Source organism: Apaloderma vittatum, unplaced genomic scaffold (assembly GCF_000703405.1).
Source record: "Apaloderma vittatum isolate BGI_N311 unplaced genomic scaffold, ASM70340v1 scaffold8266, whole genome shotgun sequence".
Classification (NCBI taxonomy): domain Eukaryota; kingdom Metazoa; phylum Chordata; class Aves; order Trogoniformes; family Trogonidae; genus Apaloderma; species Apaloderma vittatum.
The window spans coordinates 43,943-65,478 of record NW_009722263.1 but is presented as its reverse complement, the minus strand read 5'-3'; the positions used below and the strand labels follow the sequence as shown (position 1 = coordinate 65,478).

General features: G+C 38.4%; 1 protein-coding gene across 1 annotated transcript in view; it reads right to left on the bottom strand.

Annotated features, from left to right (window-relative positions):
- The window catches only part of LOC104269378 (aspartyl/asparaginyl beta-hydroxylase-like), a gene marked incomplete at its 3' end in the record, with an annotated part of 60,862 nt that overhangs the window by 8,090 nt on the left and 31,236 nt on the right, over positions 1–21,536 (bottom strand). The window contains exons 16-19 of the mRNA XM_009871713.1: positions 10,450–10,535; positions 8,370–8,456; positions 5,199–5,349; positions 4,022–4,158 (exon numbers count right to left, since the gene is read on the bottom strand). Of these exons, the coding sequence (XP_009870015.1) occupies positions 4,022–4,158; positions 5,199–5,349; positions 8,370–8,456; positions 10,450–10,535 (461 nt within the window). The remainder of the gene's footprint in view (positions 1–4,021; positions 4,159–5,198; positions 5,350–8,369; positions 8,457–10,449; positions 10,536–21,536) is intronic.

The window sequence follows — 21,536 nt, the reverse complement described above, 5'->3', positions numbered from 1 at the left end:
GTAATCCCAGAGTAGGGGACAGTGCCTCTGACGGGTCCAGCTCATTGGGTGTGTTCATGCTTAACACTGAATTACGATCAAAACGTTCCATCAGGAAGCAAAGGAGGACATGGGAACTTTTTGCCCAAGAAACTAGCAGGTTTGTGGGAAATGGGAAGTTTGGAGTCTAGATTCTCCTGCATAGAAGAGTGTACAACTACTTATGAACTTGACTGAGGGGAAAAACAAGTACCATATACACAGGATGTTAAACAACCCTGAAGAAAAGAATGGCATCAGAGAGGAATAGTTGAGCCGTTAGTCAAACAAAGTGTATGTTCTCTTGAGGATGAATCCAGAGCTCTGCTCTCTCTTCTTAGATGGCCATGCCTTCTGCATTAAAGAACACTGAATAAAACATGCAAATATCCCTACAGTGGGAACCAGAAGTCAAGATTCATAAATACTGGAGGCACCTACTGTGCAGCAGTACATCTACTGTGCTCTCTTACACTTTTCTACCAAGCGACTAATCCGTCCTATAGTAGTGAGAAGAAGGATTTATTCACACTACAAAAGTTTCACAGGTTTTTCAAAAATCATGGGAAGAGGAGGATGTCTCCTGGAGGTCCCCAGAACCACTCACCACAGGTTGCCCCTCTCTTTATAGACTATGCACAGAACCTGAGCACCTATGGTGCCAACCACTTTCTAAATACGCATTGCAACAGCTGCGTGAAGCACTCGAGCAAACCATATGGCCCCTAAGCAATCTGCCCAAAAGCATGTAAGAAGCCTTCAGTACAACCAAGAACAAAAGCAGGTACATATGAGATTCTCCGTTTCGTTTTTTGTGTTTCCTTTCTTAAAAATTCTTCATGTAAATTCAATCTGTATTGCAAAAGAAAAGCAAAATTACATTACTTTGTTGGAATTCAGCCTGGCGAATGGTCAGAACATGGAAAAAACCCACGTGATTTTTAAAAAGAATTAATCCACCTCCTTTTAAAAGGTATTTCTTTGTTTCTCTTTTACAAGAACAGAACATCCCTATGATTTATGCTATTTCAGTGGTCAGCGAACTGCAAAACAGAGCAATTACAGTGGATAAAGAATATAGTAGCACAGAAAACAATATATTAAAAGCAGGCCAGTTCTTATTTTGCATATCTGTTCTTAATCAGAGCAGTAAACACTTCTGAAGTATATCAAACTCAATATCAAAGTAATTATGTGGCAAATTCATTACCTTCTTCAAATTATAAAAAGTCTTGTGATTAATGATACTGAGAAATTCTAACAATTGTATTGTTAATGAAAAAAGCAAAGGAACATTTTGCCCAAAAGGAATATGTTTTTGTTTCTTCAAGTTCCTTGCAGCTTGAGAAGCAGGTTCAGGTAATTTATAGAATCATAGAATGTCAGGGGTTGGAAGGGACCTTGAAAGATCATCTAGTCCAACCTCTCTGCCAGAGCAGGATCCCCTAGCACAGGCCACACAGGAACGCAACCAGGTGGGTTTTGAAAGTCTCCAGAGAAGGAGACTCCACAACCTCTCTGGGCAGCCTGTGCCAGTGCTCTGTCATCCTCACAGTAAAGAAGTTTCTCCTCATCTTGAGGTGGAACTTCATATGTTCTAACTTATGTTCTTATTTCTTGTTCTATTGCTGGGCACCACTGAGAAGAGATTGATTCCTTCCTCTTGACATCCACCCCTCAGATATTTGCATATGTTAATAAGGTGCCCTCTCAGCTGTCTCCTTTCAAAGCTGAACAGCCGCAGGTCTCTCAGTCTCTCTTCACAGGACAAATGATCAAGTCCCTTAATCATCCTCGTAGCTCTGCATTGTACTCTCTCTAGTAGGTCCCTGTCTCTCTTGAATTGGGGAACCCAAAACCGGACACAGTATTACAGGTGTGGTCTCACTGAAAGCTGATGTTTCCAGTTCTCTGAGAAATTTTGGCAGCAGGTCAAATATTGAACAGAAATGTTTTATGCAGCCAAAGTAGCAAAGCAAACATTATTCTGGCAACATCTGAGGCTACCAGAGGAGTCTGAGAAAAAAACATGGTATTACCGGAATTTGTCTCCTGCTTCCAACCATGTGGTTGAATATCCTTCTCCTCTTTGAGAAACTACCTTAGATGAGAATCCACTTAGACTCCCAGATGTTGTGGATAGAATATTGGGCATTTATTCTTCAGAGGTGGTACTAATGATGCTGACTCATCTTCAGTCTACATAACCAGCTAATTACTGCACCGTGCCTCTACTAAACAAGCACTACAACAAGACAGGCATACTCTTCACCGGGCAGAAAACTGGATGGATGCCTGGGCCCAAAGAGCAGTGGTAAATGGAGTTAAATCCAGTTGTCAGGCAGTCACAAGTGGCGTTCCCCAGGGCTCAGTATTGGGGACAATTCTGTTTAACATCTTTATCAATGATCTGGGTGAGGGAATTGAGTGCACCCTCAGTAAGTTTGCACACAACACCAAGCTCGGTGGGAATGTTGATCTGCTTGAGAGGTGGGAAGGCTCTACAGAGGGACCTGGACAGACTTGATCGATGGGCTGAGGTCAATTGCATGAGGTTCAACAAGGCCAAGGGTCAGGTCCTGCACTTGGGTCACAACAACTCCAGGCAGTGGTACAGGCTTGGGGAGGAGTGGCTGGAAAGCTGCCTGGCAGAAAAGGACCTGGGGGTGTTGATGGGCAGCTGCTGAACGTGAGTCAGTAGTGTGCCCAGGTGGCCAGGAAGGCCAGCAGCGTCCTGGCCTGTATCAAAAATAGCGTTGCCAGCAGGGCTAGGGACCTGACTTTCCTCACGTACTCAGCACTGGTGAGGCCACATCTGTGTTCAGATTTGGGCCTCTCACTACAAGAAAGACACTGAGGTGCTGGCACATGTCTAGAGAAGGGCAACAAAGCTGTTGAAAGGTCTAGAGAGCAAGTCTTAGGAGGAGCATCTGAGGGAACTGGGATTGTTTAGCCTGAAGAAAAGCAGGCTCAGAGGAGACTTTCTTGCTCTCTACAACTACCTGAAAGGAGGCTGTAGCATGGTGGAGGTTGGTCTGTTCTCTGAAGTAGTAAGTGACAGAACAAGAGGAAATTGCCTCAAGTTGTGCCAGGGGAGGTTTAGACTGGACATTAAGAAAAATTCCTTCACCAAAAGGGTTGTCAAGCATTGGAACAGGCTCCCCAGTGAAGTGGTTATTTAAAAGACATGTAGATGTCGTGCTTAGGGACAGGGCACACCTGGCATTGCTAGGCTAACTGTAGGACTCCAGGATCTTAAAGCTCTTTTCAACCTAAATTTTATGCTTCTATAAGTGCACCAACATTGACAAGATCATCTCTAATCAGGTCCTAACTATGTGTGCTCTACCAATGACATCAAGCTCCACATCTGTCAGAGAGTTTCTAGATGTTAACAGGGTTTCTAGATCATAGGAGCAGAGTGGCCCTTCCTGGCATGAAGTTTCCCCAACCTGATCATGATAGTATCAGATAGGAATATAAATCCACCAAACTCTTCATACTGCAAGTGTCATAAAACAAAAACAGAATTCAGGCTGCCTACAAAAATAATGAAAACCCAAAGATTAAAGAGCTGTGTGAGTACTGAACTACTTATCACATGGTTAGAGAAAGTGTTCCTGTAAAGAAACAGGCTTACTTCTGCTTTCTATGTCTTGCAGATAAGACATATTGTTTTATACCACACATTACATCTACATGTGTTGTCAATACATTCCAAATCTGGCTACCAGAAGGTGTAAGAAATCAAATATCATCAGGTATATGAAAAATATCTGCATTTTTCTGTCTATGAGAAAAACATTTCACATGACAGTATCAGAAAATCTAAACTAAAATGAGATAATTATTAACTGCACAAGGAAAAAATTCATTATATATTAACTCTTTAAAATTTGACATGCAAAATGTTTAACAAATAAAAAAGTTAAAAGCAAAACAATCTTTAGAAAGAACATATGAATGCAATTAATAATTTTCCTTGGCTGGAATGGAAACTCACCTCTTCGTACACTTTCTTGGCATTGCTGTTGTCTCCTATCAAGAGGTAACCAACACCAAGGTCATTCTTGAACGAAGTATCACTGGGAAACAGCTGAACTAACTTCTGTAGAGTAACCAGGGAACCCCTCATGCGACCTAATTTGATTGAATAAGAATTAATCACAACTACAAATAGGAGTAATAGTAGTAAGACACTTACAAAACATCTAAGAAAACATAAACAAGAGCCAGGTGTTCCACTTCTACCGACCATCAAGAAGCAGAACTTGAAAAAAAACCCGAACTTGTGCAGACAGGAGTATCTTCAGCTGCTGGGTTGCCCCTGCCGGTGTTGCCGTACAAGGAATATTTCAGGAAATCACTGCTAGTGGCTCTCACGCAGTGCTCTGGTAGCCTCTAGTGGAGAGCCCTTCACAGTGTAGCAGCAGCAACATTACTTCATCCCTGGTTGCCCTTTTGCACGTAGATGTCAAACCGCTCAACAAAACTTGGTAAACATACAAAAATAAACTTAAGTCTTGATTAAGTAATTAAACACATACTTAGTGTTAAGTAATAATTCTACTGTATTTTCATTATGAAATTAATCCTGCTTTACGTGCTTACAATTATATACGTTCCTTGATTTTCTAGATGAAGTCTTGCTGAGGACCAGCAAGACGAAAACAAGTTGATGGTAAAACCCTACCCATGGGAAAAAATGTTCCTCTCCACCAACAGTGCCTCATACTCTAATCAACACCTGTCATACATCACAGAATTGAGATCTAAACTTTCAGATGTTATTCCTGAGCTCAATTCCATTCCTTTCTATGTTTACTGAAAGTTTATTCTGAGTATGTTTACTCTGCATACATCATTAATTTCCTCATGATTTCCCTTAGCTTCAGTAGAAAAAGAAAAAAAAATTTCATCTTCCTCTGCTAATAAAAATTTTTGACCAGCTCCCACCACACTTTCTCATAGCACTACTATCATACAAGGTAAGCTATTAATATACAATAGCTACCTAGAAAAAATTTAAAGAATTTAAAAATATTTTTCATCAGAATTTAAGAGATTAGGAACAAAGGCCCTATGAAGAATTCAATGGAAATGAATTTAAGTCCCTAGTGATCTTTTGAAAGTTTTGCTCACAAAACTTTCATAATTTTCACAGCACCCTCAAATCTTACCAAGAAACTGCTGCCTGTCTGCTTCTCGTTTCAAACTTAGTTTTATCAGATCTGAAGGGACATTTGGTAGACTAACCACCTCATCATAGGTGTTGATAGCTTTTTGCAGCATCTCATTACTTCTCATTTTCTCAGCTAAGTCATCTTCAGACTAGAAAGAATCACAAAACTATTATTAGAACACAGAATAATCCATTAAGCTTAAAAATAACTTTTTCCTTAAAAAGTAAACAATGCAACTGCTAGATTATGGGAACAATTTTAGAATTATCTTTAATCTCTACAGTTTTGGGATATCAAAAGAAAATTTAGTTGGTTGCCTTTATGCTAAGGCAGATTAGAATTACTCTTAATTCTCATTCCCTGCAAAAACATACATTATCACAGATTTTTGGTTAATATTCATGCACGTCGTAGTATCTGCTTCTGAAGATAAATGAAGCAATCTGTTCTAATAACATGGAGAAATGTAAATCGTTGCCTATGGATTATTTGCATACTGAGCCTCACATTGGCAGCAAAACACACCAACAAATACTTCTTCCATATATTTTGATAAAATTCATTTGCACTCTTTCTTAGAAAACTAAGTAGGAATTGGCTTTACTCTTGCATATGCTGACAGAATAGCTACCCTACAGCTCTTTCAGAACTTATATTTGTTCATCAGTTCAGGAGTAGACCAAAAGATGTAAGAGATCTCTACTGTGAAATTACAGATTTAGTGAAGCTAACAGAAGCTACACCTGATTTCACCTGTGCTATGGCATCTTCATAATTTGTTCCCACAGCTGAAAAAAACAAGACTATATCTCAAATGCTGATTTTTTAAACCATTGCTTTGAATTGCTTACACAAATACATGTATTTTCATGCATTTAATGCATTTTTCACTAATACTTTATTTTTATTGGCTTACGTTCTCTGCTAAGTCAATTAGCAGACCAAAGTGCAGACACATTGCATGCACTGTACGTTAAGAAACTTTTATTGGTCTATCTAAATTCACTGTTGTAGCAGTCATACACATTAAATAAACCAGCTCCAACTGTGTTAGCTCTATAGGCTGTAGTGAGTATTTGTGAGCTTTTTGCACTTCTATCTTTCACATTTTTTTCCTTGAGCTACTTTGAAATTGACTATTGGAAATATCAAACAATACAGTTACGTAGCCAAATAGTTGATCGGCCAGTTTTCAGAGATAACTTCAAAAATCACTTTTAAGTGAGAATTTATTTTTCTGATTTCACTAGGAAATTTGCTTTTTCTTGTTTTTTTTCAGGGAATTGCAAAGCAAAGACTAGTAGGAAGATACATAAAGAAGAGGCAAAAATTGTCAGCATAAAATCTGCATTAATTCAGCAGTATAGATGCTATAAATCATATAAGGACATTTAAGACCTATCTATCATTCTTAAAGATGAAAGATATTCTACAGAAATTCTTAGCATCTGGCCTAAGCGTAGCTCCAGAAATCAAATGAGGAATTGCTCAAATTTCTGACAAACACTGTAACTTTGAATTTTGCAGAATTTTGGTGGAAGCAGTTATCTTCTAAAGCTATTACAAAATCCAGAGAAATGAATCCTCATGTTTTATTAGAAATTGCATCTACAAAACTAGCATGCAATGTTGGTTCATGACTCATAAAAATGGAGAAGCACACTCTTATGGTGAACTCCTGGCCTTTCCCATTACCCTTCTCTGCGGTTTTACCTTTAGTTATGAGAGACAGCAAATTTGAATGCATTGTGTTGGTATAAATATCCATTTAAAAGAATATCGTGGTACAATGTAAACCCTAAGAATACTCCATCCGCAGTGAAGCTCATGATTTTCTTATTCCTTCAAACAGCTTCAACTTACACATATTGAATTCCATGGTCGTTGGTCACATTAATGAGTGCCTAGTAAAAAAGGCTACTGAAAATGAAAATTAATCTATAGTTGTTTTTATATATTCCTAGAAAGTGTATGCTACTTAGGACTTCAGATCTTGGTCTGTATGACCTTTTAAGCATTACTAAAGCAGTAGGTGGTGACTACAAATCGTTGTAAATGAACAAATGAAGTTGTGTCACTGAGGGGGGAACTCTGAATGAGAATAAGCTTCACAGCTGGCTTCAATGATCTGCCCTGCTCCCTAAAAGCAGTGAGCTAACGAGGAGTCAGGAAGCATATTCTCTTAGATAAAATGAGCAGATTCATAAAAAAAGCTAACAAAGTCCATCACCTATACAAACCAAAGAGGTCTCCTACTGTAAGAAGGCAAATAGTTCATCAGATTATCCCACATGTAGAGCATTGCAGTACTTGGTCTGCTGTGTATTAGGTGCTTGTGTGATAGTCTTGGATAATCACAGCTTTGGTTTTAGTATGAGTGTTATTAACCAGGTGAAAAATGGTTGTGACTCCAAGTGCCTCACTAACTGCCTAACAGCACAATTCCCTTTTACAGTAAGGGCTTCACCTCACTGATCTTGATTAACATGAGTTCAAGTAGTGTTTTATTACACCTAGGGCACTGGGATTATCCTATTATTTATGAAAATACAAGGATTATTCTCTTCTGAGACATCCCAATGCAGCTCAAAAGTATTATGAATGCAGGGCTTAGTTTCTGATGCTTGCTTTTTTTGTTTGTTTTTTGGAGGGGAACACCTGAAACAGAACTTGTTCCACACGAAAAAGCTAATTAAGCCTCCTTGCCTAAGAATTTGTGTTCTTAATTCTTTTAACACTCTCTTCATAAAAACTGCAAATCCCCTTCCCTGTTTCCACTAAGCAAAAAGGAGCATTTAACCCAGAGCTGACTGATGTGTTGATTTACAAGCTGCAGCAAACAGTATGTAACAGGTAAGTTCTGCCTGTTGTCCCTTCACTGGGACGTTAGTTTGGATTTATCTCTTCTGATTCATCTGACAGTTTTCATGCGACCTACAGGATGTACCTTATTTACAATACTTCCCACTAGACCAAAGTTAGACAAAAGCTTCCAAAGTAATCGGGGAAGGATAGAGGACTGGAACAGATACAAAACAACAGATCACAATTTTTTTTCCCCAGGGAACTTCTATAAAATTATAAATGAAGTCTGCCTGGGGTTTAGAACTCTATTGTTAAAAAAGTTTTAATCTTTTTTTTTACATTTATAGCTTTTTATTTTAGTACCTGTGCTTTCCCGTATCTTGCTCGAGGACTCTGTGGATATTGATTCACTAATGACTCAAAGGCCCTTAGAGCTTCTTCAACTTTTCCCTGCAAAGTAGAGATATTTATCAGCAATTCTATCTAATAAAAATGCTGAAGGATGCATGACATAATAACACATTAGCTTCCCAATTAAAGCAAAAAAAGATCAAAACAAAAAATGCAGACTGAATCAACACTTTTCACTTGTATTTTTGTTGGGATTGCCTGTTTATTTAAGAGAAATTCATTGTCATTATTTATGAAACTATAATCTACTTTTATGGTTAAAATGAAGAGCTTTGGTTTTATTTTACTGGCTTTCCCTCTTGTTGACTGGAAAAAAGGCTGAGGTGATGATAACCTGTCTCTACAAACATACAAAGATTCTATTGCTAATAACGAGAACAGAAAGGAAGTTCCAGACATACGTGGAAATTTCCTCTCTGCACACCTCACATGATGAACAGTATCCTAAATATGGTTCTTCTCACAGAAGCACTGCAGACCCATCCATGGCGTGTGGTTGTTTCCTCCAAATTTTGCATATCAGTGTCCCTCAGGACATCTCATAGGTGCTCCATATCACTTCCTCGTTGCATACCAAGTCCAAAGGTATTCTCACAACTGATGCTGACTAGCAAGTAAGGATGGACATTGAGAAGAGCCAGCTGCACTGTCAAATCACTGCTTGGCAAAATTTGGCATCAGATCTTGCTGCCACACCCTACTCTTACAGCTTTACGAGTAGAATATCATACACAACTGTTGTGCTATCTTTAAACACTACATATGTCTGATTTGTTACTGAATTTATCCTGCTTCCTAGAAGCATGATTGCAACTCACCAAGAGACACAGGTGGGGAAAAAAAGAGTCAGACCCAGTAGGCTCATCAAAAGAATCTGTTATGCCTTTCTCTGATCTACCATTTAAATAACAAGAAGCATGTAAACGCTTTTCATCTTTGTATTCTAACACATAAATAAGGTTCACAGTGAAGAGCAGCAGCAGTGGCAGCCTGAGGTTGGTGCTTTCTACATGGTAGCCCTTCAGCCCTATCACAGACCTACAGGAACTCTGAGGCTGCATAGATGGCAATGTAAAGCCAATACTGCACAGGCAGCCTTCTGAAAATCAGGAATACACATGCCGTGACTAAAATGGGTTTTAGTGTACTGTACGAAAAAAAGTGTATCACATTGCTCAGCCAGGGTACAACAAATACAAAACAAAAAAGTTGTTCTCCATGTGCTACAACTGTCTGTGAGGCGTCTGAGAATTTTTACAAGATTAACATCCAGAAGACTTAAGTTGTCACATAGCATTGCTTCACTATTTAATCTCACATCTGGGAAAGAGACATCTCTGCACAGGTCTTGTCTTCTGAACCAATAAAATAAAAGAATCAAATTGGAAGTTATCAGAAAAGACAACTAAAGAGGCTTGGTTTTTTTTTGTTTTGTTTTGTATTTTTCATAGTCAAGTTATTAAATTCATAACTAACAAAATGGACTGATTGATGTAAAGGTCTTGCTGCCACTGGTGAGAAGCAGGAAGATGTGCTTCGTCCTCTAAGCAGCTGTAGAGGAGCAGAAACTCTCACAGGATGCACAGAGAATCCCAACAGAAAGAATGCCCATTGCAAGGATTTGCACCTCATGCTCACAAAGTGTATGCACACTTACTGAGAGATCTCAATATTAACACACTTATTTAAGTTCTCTGACAAGTCTACTTCAGTACTCAGATAGGTAACAGTGACAGAACAGAACTAGCCCTGTAACCCCGATCCATGGTAATTCACTTAAGTAGTTCTTTTTATTATAGAAATTCAAGTTAGGCTAAATATTTTCAAGGTTGAAGGTGACTTAAAAACAATTAAGATGAACTATACAGCAGAAATGAAACCTCAAAGACAAACATGCGCTGAATATTTTAATTTAAAAAGTTAATTTAAGAGAAAGTAATTTAAAAGTAATTATCCATTTTTCTAAGTTAATTTTTATTTTAGTCATTTTTCTCCACTGTCTACAATCCTGAGTGAAACACTGAGAACTTACTTTTTTACGTAGTTTTTCTGCAGCATCTAGTTCAGCTTTTATGGTCTTATCAAATTTGTTTAAGAGCTTTGGCTTCTTCTTTTTAGCTAGAAGAGATTTAAAAAACACACAGTTCATTACTTCTTATGTATTTAACAGCAATTGTTTGAGCATCTTTTCACTAGCAAATGCTAGTTAACTGTGCTGCCAAAATGCACGATTTTCAAATAAGGCAATTTCAAAATATACCAGAAAAATTTGATTTCTTAATACAATCACAAACTCCTGTGAGGAAAAAGCAGTCTTCAGTCTTTCCAACTGAATAAATTCACAGTCAAGTTTCTGACAAAACATTTTTCAACTAATACAGACTTTTTTCTCCAAATGTTTCAACTGACATGGAAGAACAAAGAGAACTGTTATTTGCACACATTTATATGGTATTATGAAAAATATCACTAGCAGGACACGGTAATTTCTAAAGTTGTGCCTACTTCTTTGTCAAAAGCAATTAAAAGAGTTGACGGAAATCATAGTTACTCAAGGTAGGAGGGGCTCAAAAAGTCATGCAGTCCAACTTCCTGCTGAAAACAGTTTCAATGCTGAAATGTCTGATCAAGACCTCTTGAAGTTTCCACAGCTCAGCAAACTATCACACAGCAGCAGAAGCACGTAGCAAACCAGTCTTGAAGTAAATTGCATAGAGTAAATCGCATTTGAAGCAAACAGAAGTAAGCTGTGCCCATTTAAACAGATTTTTACTTCATAGCAGTTCACTCAGTGTTTATTTGGTTGAATTAAGTTTGCTGAATTAAGTTAAAAAATGCAAATATGCTACTGAAGGATATGACAGCAGATAACTGCTCCACATTTGCTATAGTTAAAACTTTGCTTTTACACTTCATTAGAAAAAAAAAACAACACACCATTTTTCTGACTCAAGTAAGGGAAATACATATCTTGGCTGACATAAGTAACTGGTAGTTATGTATGTCTGTAATTAGCAGAACATATTTTTACCTAAATAATGCATTACTGTTATTTAATCCTCTATGGACAACAGGTCATTAATGGCATGAAAAGAGGTAAACTTTGTAGTAAACTAATCCCAAACACCATATAGCTTAACATCACAAGACTGCTACAATGCTGCGGTAAATATTTTGGATAAGGAGGTATTGTAATGAGCCATATTTTATTCTGCTTCCCAAGTCCTCAGGCGCACTGTTCATGAATGACAAGAGCCATCACATGCTACTGGAAGCTGTGCTTATTATTCATTAAATGATACCTTCTCTTTGAGACTCAGATCCTACACAGAGCTTTAGGCAGACAAATCAGCTACGTTTGAACCTCAGAAAAAGACCAATGTCTTAGTTAATGCTAAACCAATATAACCACGTCCAAGCGTTAGGGTATCTTATGAATCTGAGCTGCTTCTTTATGATATTTAAAAAAAACCTTCCTTGACTACCTTTTGTTCTTTTTGTGAAGCTTTTACTGTCACGTTCAACACTGAACTCAGACAGCCCTGCACAGAGGGAGTTTTTCCTACTTTACCTTTACAAACTGTTCTGCAGCATTGGTATGCACAGTTAAATTGACGTTATTGCTTTTCAGGGGCAGGGGGCAAATAGAATTTAAGCAGGATTGAAGCTATCCTACTAAATTCCATTTACTTATTCACAAAGGTCATATGAAGCTTGAAATATAAAAATGTATTAAGAACTATAAAAGGAAACCTACTAAAGCAGCAGTGCATTAGGATTATTATATCCCTGTTGATCCTTCTTATAAAAGAAGTGACTATGGTTTTCCCAGGCATTAGCTACCATGAAGTTAAGAAGGAAAAAACTCCCTGATATACAAGAGTTTACTCCTTTTTCAGGATAATCCACCAGCTAGCATATTGCAAAATACTGCCTTTACTGCCCTAAACACTTAAGGTTTTGATTGTACTCTATGACACGAAATCAAGCATTTATACTCAAGCACGCAATCCAATCACGCACTTAAGAAACAGCTCTCACGGAACTGAACTGACCGAAGAGATGCTCTTTTTTTCCCCTTTTTAAATATAATAATATAGATGGTTTTCATGTCATTTGTTCATTTCCCATAGACAATATAACAGAAATACATTTCAATCTGTGGCCAATTCCGATCTTGCTGTCTTCCTTATTACCCATTTCACAGAAAAGCGATGTTTTTACTGCATTTCATGCAGCTAAGGATTAAGGAGCACAGCATTGGCTCTCTTCCAAGCATTCATACCCCTGGAATCTAGAAAAACTCAGAGAAATCGCTCTTAATATAAGAACAAGGATTCGTCCACCCCAGACCTTGAGTCCACAGTGAATAACATGTACGGTCAGAACTTTCTCACATAATGTCACTGGGTCTGAAAAGAACAATCCGTAACACGCAAAAGGTTTGTTGGGTTTTGTGTTGGGTTTTATTTATTTTGGGTTTTATTTTTCTAAAAATACGCCAGCTTAGATTTTCAAGAAACAATTGCCATTTCTAAGGCCTGGCTTGCTCAACAGTAGGCGTGGATGAACCCAGAAGCATCAGCCCAAGGAGCCAAAAAAAGCAAGTGTCTCTGAGGACTTTTTAGGTTGGTTGAGTTCACAGCTGCTCTGTGAAACTATCATTTGTTTTTAGTAGGAAAAACAAGGCACGTCAGTTCCTCTGGGGACATGATCTGGAAAGCTTCCAGCTGGACATCACCACCAGACACTTGGTTTATTCCTGCACTCTAAGTAGGAAGCTGTACATACAAGAAATAATGTAAACCACAACTGTCAATTCTCAGTTCATAGGTCATGAATGAAAATCTTTATCTAAGACTGGCCACTTACACCGAAACTCTGTATTCAGTAAGAGGATAGCTACCTGCCAGCTTTCTAACTTTCAGTGTTTATGCAAAGACATACAGTCATTTGGTCCTTCTCCAACTCTGTAAGCATGGCAACAGTGAGGTTCCTTCAAGGCAAAGGGAAGAAGCTTTGCCATCCAGGAAGAAACTCTTAGTACATGTGGGACACTGTTTTCACGATTCGAATTTACAAGAAGATGAGACAGAAAAAAAAAGTGAAATAAAATCTTACAAGGCTGTGGCACAAAGGTAAGACATCTTTCCCCTCATATTTGACTTTGGTGATGTGTTGGAAGAACCTTTTTACCACCCTTCAAAACAAACAAACAAAAAAAGTATTATCTTCCCCTTTCTCCATTTTATATTTGTTCTAGACCAGCAGGAGATCAATATGAAAAGCTGGAAAGGAGCTGTTCACATAAATATTATTCAGCTACTAGGCAGCAATATAACACAGTAAACATTATATAACGAGCAACCATTTTCATCTCCCATTCTACTCCTATGTTAAAGGATTCACCAGGGAGCTTTCAGTGTAACCATCAAGCATTCCTCTATATTAGCCAGAGAGCCTGCTATCTCCCTGCAGGGGTGTTTTAATAAATTATCCATTGCCTCCTTCTAGTGTAATAATCTTTCAGCAGATGTGACCCAATATATTAAATTCAATGTTACAAAGAAGTTAACGTCACTGTTTTCAGAGGGAAAAGAACATGTAATTTTTCTTCAATGACATACAGATTTCACCATGCAGCTGAAGAAATGCATGATCACACAATTGCTAGAGTGATTTGTAGTCCAAATCTGGTTGAGCACTAAAATGGTAATAATTCTTTTATATATCATACCATGGTCTTGCAAGAAAAATACTGAGAATTTTCAGTAATGACCTTGAATGTAAGGACAGGCTTTCTATCTAGGATTGCTGAAGACTTTCTTACAGAAAACAGTTTGCACTGTCAAAACAGCAAGCTAAGAAGAACTCTTATAAGAAACTCCATGCCAAGTAATCAAATGGAAAGACACCAAATGATTAAAGGTGATTGAATCACTGATTTTAGAAGAATGGTTTGAAAAGCATTTTTCTTTAATTGTTGGAGGAGTGTGTGAGGGGGCAACATTTACATCCGAATAAACAAGAACAAAAGGTAGGAGTGAAGAGTTTGTCACTGGAAGAGGGGAACATACCACTCTGTAAAAAGTAGCTACAGAGATAAAAAGAATAAACTATTTTCTATCACTATAGACAGGGCAATGAATGAAAGGCTTAAAATTGCTACAAGAGAAATTTTGGCTTGAATATCTGGAAGTAGCATCTCTGAGCAAGCACAGTTGAACAGATTGTTGACGGTAGTTGGAGAATTCTAACTACTGGAAATCTGTAAGAACAAATCGTATAAGCATCTGCCAGGACCAATGCACGATAAGGCCTTTGGTCAACAGAATAGCAGAGTAAGCTTCAGGGTCCCACCTAGTCTTATTTTCTAGTTTCTGTAATGCTGCTGTATGTCAATGCACTTTAGTGCCAAGACTATAATTACATGTGGAACTTCCATTCTGTCATTTGTTTAATTAAAGAAATTTCCCCAGAAGCTCACTGTGCCAGTCATTACTGTGGCTGAGATTCCTCCTAGCCCTGTGCCAGGAACAGAATACTGAAGTTCAAAAATAAACAGAACAGGCTTTTATGTTCTGCAGCTTCTATTCAATCAGTAAGCTCCTGTTCATATAATTTCTCTTTCCTTCCCCTGTCATATTCTTCTCCAGCCTTTCCCCTTCTTCTCAGCCTTGATGTCCTACCACATTTCTTCTTTTTCATTTCTAGACTTGCCCACAATCTCTTCCTTGGTCCAGTTCTCCCTGTTTATCCCCAACTTGTTCTTAGGTACCATGTCTTGTTGCCCCTGGCCTTTTTCAAGGGTCTTTTCCCCCAAACTCCCGTGTCCCAGATCCTTGTTACTGGCCACCTACTCTACTGCTACTCCCCTATCTCTTCAAAAATGATAAGGCTATAAGCAGCCATGAAGAGTGACTTAAGGAAAGATGAACACAGGTGACAAAGCCTCTCTGCTGTCACATAATCACAGAATGGCCTAGGCTGGAAGGGACCTTAGAGATCATTTTTAATCCAGCCTCCCTGTTGCCAGGGATGCCACCTGTCGACAAGATCAGGCAACACATGGGGACCGAATGAAGGAAACACCTACTAGGCAGTTAGCTGAAGGCTCCCCCGACTGTAGAGATGACCACTGCATATAACACAGCTTGGACACCACACCAGCACCCGCAGCCACATACACGTCTGATCTGGAATCGAGTCCCACCCAGGTTGTTCTCCTCACTCATTGACGTTACTGTTAGATGACAGCTCCTACTCACACAGGCTGTTTAGAAGGCAGTAGTGTGAACACCGAAAGACTTGGGAAAGGGTTAATTCCTTCCTTTTAAGGCCTGGTCCTATAGAAAGTTTTAGAGCTGCGAAGGAACAGTGTCAGAGGAAATCCTGCTCAGGTCTAAAGATGCAGACCATCCACTTTGAGACAAGTGGAGATACAGCACCAAACAGTGGCCAAACTCAAACACCTCTCCAGTGATTATTAGCTAGCACGTGCAAACTAATATTTTGTAGCTGTTAATACCACACAGTCTTGCAGAAGAAAACTTGTACTTGCAATAAAAACTTGTACTGAATTGTCTCCTTGAAACGTTCCAAAATCAATTTTTAGAAAGGCATTTAAAAAAATAAGTTTCCTCAATGTAAAATTTCACCTAAGTAATACAATTTCAGAAAAGTGACTAAAAACCGTGCCTTGTGATAGAAAATAACCTCAGTTACTGGTGCTATTATTAGCTTTGTCTGTAAAAACGAAACATTAAGAAAATCAATCCTACACATCTTCATCTGAAGCAGATATATCTTCTTTATTTAAGTAACTTTCCAGACAAACAGTATCAGGCACATGATTTTGCAACTTTTGCCTTGATTTTATTTGCAGAATTTTAACGAAAATATAATTTCTTGATACTTTAAAACTTTTAATGCAAAAAGCTGCCTAAAGAAATAACAATCAAGGAATGAAACTTTTCTAGAACTTCTAGACAAATGTTCTCAAATGATCAAATGTCTGTATGGTCCTGTATAACTGAGCAGAACACAAGGCTTGAAATCAGTGTAAAATGCCAAGTAAGCCAATTATGTTAATGCCGTAAGTGCATCCAAACCAATTACATGAAGTAACAAGGAAAAAAAAATATGGAAAAAAGGAGTGATGACTAGTACATGACAAAAACATTGATTACATCTGATCACAAGTCCAAAGCAATACAAAATAACTGGTAGAAATACAAGAAAGGGGGGAAAAGAATCAGCTCTCCATTTCAAATTTTCATCTGAAATACAAAATAATCAGCCTGACTAAAAACCAACTCATTCTCCTAAAAGAACAAACAGTGCTGACTGGATTGATTAGATGTCATTTTGATATCTCAAACCAGTTAATACTTCATTAGCCAGAACCGGACAAAAATATTGACTACTATTATAATTACCTTTCATGATTTATAATTACCTTTCACTCCTTTTCTATCCTAAAGACACACCATGCACTTGGCATTTTAACAGACAGCAATTTACTTTTAAATGAGTCTGTGATATTGTCTACACTGTAGTGTTTTCTGAAAATACACTCAAAAGGATGGGGGTACCTTTAGCAAAACACATGGCATGAATTTTTTACACACTCTGAGCCTCTGATCAAAGGATACATGTACAATTTTGTTCCTATGCAAAGTGTGAGATAATATCATGCTGCTATTAAAAATCCCAGGACAATTAGTGTTTATCTCTAAAAACCAGCATGCACTTTCATACACTTAACACATATCATCTCTCACACCTACACCTTGTAAAAAGCTGGGAGCACATATTTCACAATTCTCTGATTTTATTCGGACACAATAAACACATCAGGAAGAAGGACACAACAAACAGAGAGGCTGTTGGCTGATGTGCGATTGTGGCCAGGTAGAAACCTCAACTAGGGCTAGCTCTTCAGTTTTCTGTTCTCGCTACTCATTTCTCCTCTTCCTCAACCTTTTGTACTCCATCTCCTAAGCGCTCTGTTCCCTTTTTCATGTTCAGAGCTTAGGAAAACTGTTGGAGTGGGAGGGCAAGCTTACCTGTTGCACTGGAGCTGGTACCTTGCATGTATCCTCTGCACTGATAAGTGATGACTGACATCCTGGCTGGTCTAACTTGGAAGTCTGGGAGGAAGGGTGCCTTCTACATTGGCTACACTGTCTTGCTTTAATGGGAACTAATACTGTATGATTTGGAAACTAATGTTGCAGGATGCATAGTCAGTGGAGAGAGGCAGTAGGTTCCTCTGTAATTATGAGAGTCCATATTACACTATTTGTATGAGTACTGCTTGTTAAACAGGTCTTCTAACGAAATTCTTAGTTCTTTAAAAATGATGAGGGCATGGGGAGAGAATATGAGGGCAGAAAAACACTACTTCCCATCAGGAAGAACCACCTCCCATGGCCAGCAGGTCAAAGGGGGTGATTCTCCTCTTCTACTCCCGTCGCGTGAGACTCCACCTGCAGTGCTGTGCTCAACACAACACAAAACAAAACGGGGTGTTTAGCCTGAAGAATGAAGGCTCTGGAGAGACCATATAGCATCCTTCCAGTACTTAAAGGGGACCTACAGGAAAGATGGGGAGAGACTTTACCAAAAGTGTAGTGACAGAACAAAGGCTAACAGCTTTAAAGTGAAAGAGGGTAGATTTGGATTAGCTATTAGGAAGAAATTCTTTACTGTGAGGGTGGTAACACACTGGAACAGAGCTATGGATGTCCCCTCCCTGGAAGTGTTCAAGGTCAGGTTGGATGGGCCTTTGAGCAATCTGGTCTGGCAGAAGGTGTTCCTGCCCCTGGCAGGGGAGTTGGAACTAGACAACCTTTAAGGTCCCTTCCAACTCAAAGCATTCTATGATTCTGTCTAACAAACCATTTCCTAAGTGAGGTTTAGATCTTGTCATTAAAAAATTTATTCTTCTTCTCATTATAATGTTAAGGCAGTGTAGGGATATAACGGAAGATTGGCGAGGAGGACTGTAGGTATGCTCAAGTGACTTGCATGTGAGGTGTTGGAAAACACACACATCACACTAGATCACTGCTTGGCCACGTGTGCTTGACAAGCAGCACACTCACGCTTAGGTAACAGAGGCCTGAGATAGATGCTGGGACTCCACATTCCTGCCCTGCAAAGCCATCGAGTGAGTCCTGGGAACTCAGTCAGAGCAGCAAGTAAAGCATAACAAAGCCTTGAGACAAATACCACACGCTTTCTAGCAAGGAGAGATCTCCTTATCCCTGTGCTGCTGCTTGTCGTGTTGCTCGTGTGACTGCTGCCTGTGTGCCTCATCAGGGTGCTGCTGCAAAGATTCTTCAGATTCTCACGTAGTGATAAATCTACTCTTTGCATTTCAGCCGTGGTTTGTGGTTGTTCCTGTGCCTTGCCTGTTTCGGCTCACACAGAGGGTGTTCTCAGTGCCTTCCTCTTGCATCTGCTACTAATGCCATACAAAACAGAAAGTACCTAGCACTCAGTTACCTCATAAGGATGCAAGACAAACCATGGTCTTCACAGTCACTTTAAGAAGATATGGTCCCCAATTTTTGAATTGAAAACTACACTGAAACAATCTTGCTGCTCTGATAACTGCTAGCAGGCAAGTTTTACTTGCATTTTAAATAGCTGCAACTATGTAATTGTGGAGGTTACAGCAATGTCTCCTTATTTCACTCCCACACCGACAAAGACAAGTGGGGAGTGCCATCTCCAAACTTAAACCGAAATAAAAACCTCCTCATACGACTGTGTCACATAGTTACTCGCACAAAGGCTCCTCCTACCAGTTCTCCAACTTGAACTGTCAAAGATCCAAGGAAGCAATTTTCAGGGGACTTATAGGCACTGTTTTCTAAACACCCTCCTATCCCTGCTGTGTGATTCAAATTCAGTCATAATGCTCTTGGTAACTTGTGTATGAGCGCCTTAAAAGACAATATTAAGTAGATACTGATGATCATGGTGTGTACCAATTTTCTGATTAATTTTGTGACCTTCTGCTTTACTAATTTCCCCCATCCCTTCCCTAAAATACTCTGACCTTCCCAGGCTAAGCTCCAAAGTTTCAGTTACGGGCTGACAAACATAAAAACATATTGGTAGACCAAGTACTTTTACCTGGAATTCAAAATTTGCTCAAGTAATTGTCCTCTTTCCAGATACTACACCCATATCATTACCCAAATTAGTTTTTGAAATTATGCTGCCTCTCAGTGGGCGCTTGAACGAGAGTTTGATGATGACAAAAATCTCCTGTCATGGTCCTGTTGTTTGGGAAGCTCATTAGGTGAGACAGATAGTGTAAGTGATTCACATGTTTTATGGCCTTCTACAAATGATAGCTTAGAAGGTATAAACCCAAGTAACTGCCTCTAGAAAATTTAAAGCCAGCAGCACTACAATAATTAAAAGATCTTTCTAAACTGTTCTGGTAAAACAGGCAAAACCTCTATAATCAACTTATCTGGGGAAGCAATCAGACAATAAAAACTGAGGCATTTTAGGGACTAATAAAGCCACAGAATCTAATGACTATAATAAATCTTTAGCCGCAGTTATTCCAGAACAATTTCCCTTGCAGTAAAAAGTATTCTACAGGGTTTTCTGTCTGAAATTACTATTGGTTGGTTAGATGTTGATCACAAGAAACAATTGCAGAATGACAATTTGATTTCTGGCATGTATTTCTGTCATTCAGCTATCCCTTTCATCATGAAGTCTTCTGGCTTCACTCAAAGTCTAGTAGAATCAAGCAACCCTTTGACAAGACCAGAAGTATATTTCTTCTTTATGTACAAAAACACACACAAATATTCTAGTTCAGCACGGTATTATGCAGTGGTTTTTGGACTGGTACTGGTCATTTTTCCCATAGCTCATATTTGATGTAATCTATAACTAAATATTTAAGTAAATCAATAGGTAATATGCATACCCTTAAAAGCAGAACTTGCAATGGCAGAATTCAGGCCACCTAACTTGAGGTGACGATGCTGGAGGTGTGCTAAGTGTGTAAGCCCTTTCTACAGCCAATAGAGCTCTGGCAAAGGTTCTCAATGGAGTCGGTATTCATTTTCACTTTCATGCTTTAGCAGTTTTGAAAAGTGAAAAATACTATTGTAATTACTTATGCTGATGTTCAGTGTATGAAAAGTAGATGTTTGTTGCCAGAAAATCAGTGCTTCGGTTTCTGTAACAATTCCTCACTGATAAAAATGCATATTCAATATATGCCAATACAAACCAAAGTAGAAAAATGAAGCTACTTACTTAAATGTAATTTTTGTTAGCCTATGTGATGAAAAACAACTAAAATCACCTCATATGGAAATATATCTTACGGATGTGGTTATGTATGCCCTAGATAATACTACCTGTGAAACACTTTAAAGAATTATTTCTCAGATGCACCCGAAACACCCATACCATTTAAATTACTGCATTAAGTATAAATTTTGATCACGTTCTTATGCAGAAGACAAAACATCCTTCTCAATTAAATATAATAGAGAAAACTTGAAGTAATATTACACTACAAATGAATTTAGTCTTCTTTTCTCTAGAGCTTCCACATGAATTTCTATTAATACAGAGGAAGTTTCAGTGAGACTTTTAATAAACTTAACAAAGTATTATTAAAAATCGAAATGTACAGAATTTTTAAGACACGTTGCTACCAAAGTACTATGAAGACTGCAGCACTGAAAATGTTTATGCTGAAGATCCACTCAGAGCTGTAAATAATTTTCTGCAGAGGCTCTTTAGAGCTTATATATCCAGATATCTAAAACCAAATGCAGACTTACACATACATCTCTGTGCAGTCAGAATTATAAGCAATCCCTAAATCCAAGCCAAACATGAAGTTTCAAATTCCCAACCTCTTTGATTCCTGCATTTTCTGAATATACCAGACAGCCACAGTACAGTACTTTTTGAAATATATCTTTCATCAATTTATTGTTGCATCTTATTATGGCTACTTAAAATAAACCAATTCAATAGTACTTTAAACCAGTTTCTATGACTAGGGTATCTCCAAACCAGACACTTGTACTGAAAATGAAAACTTAATAGATCAAACTATGA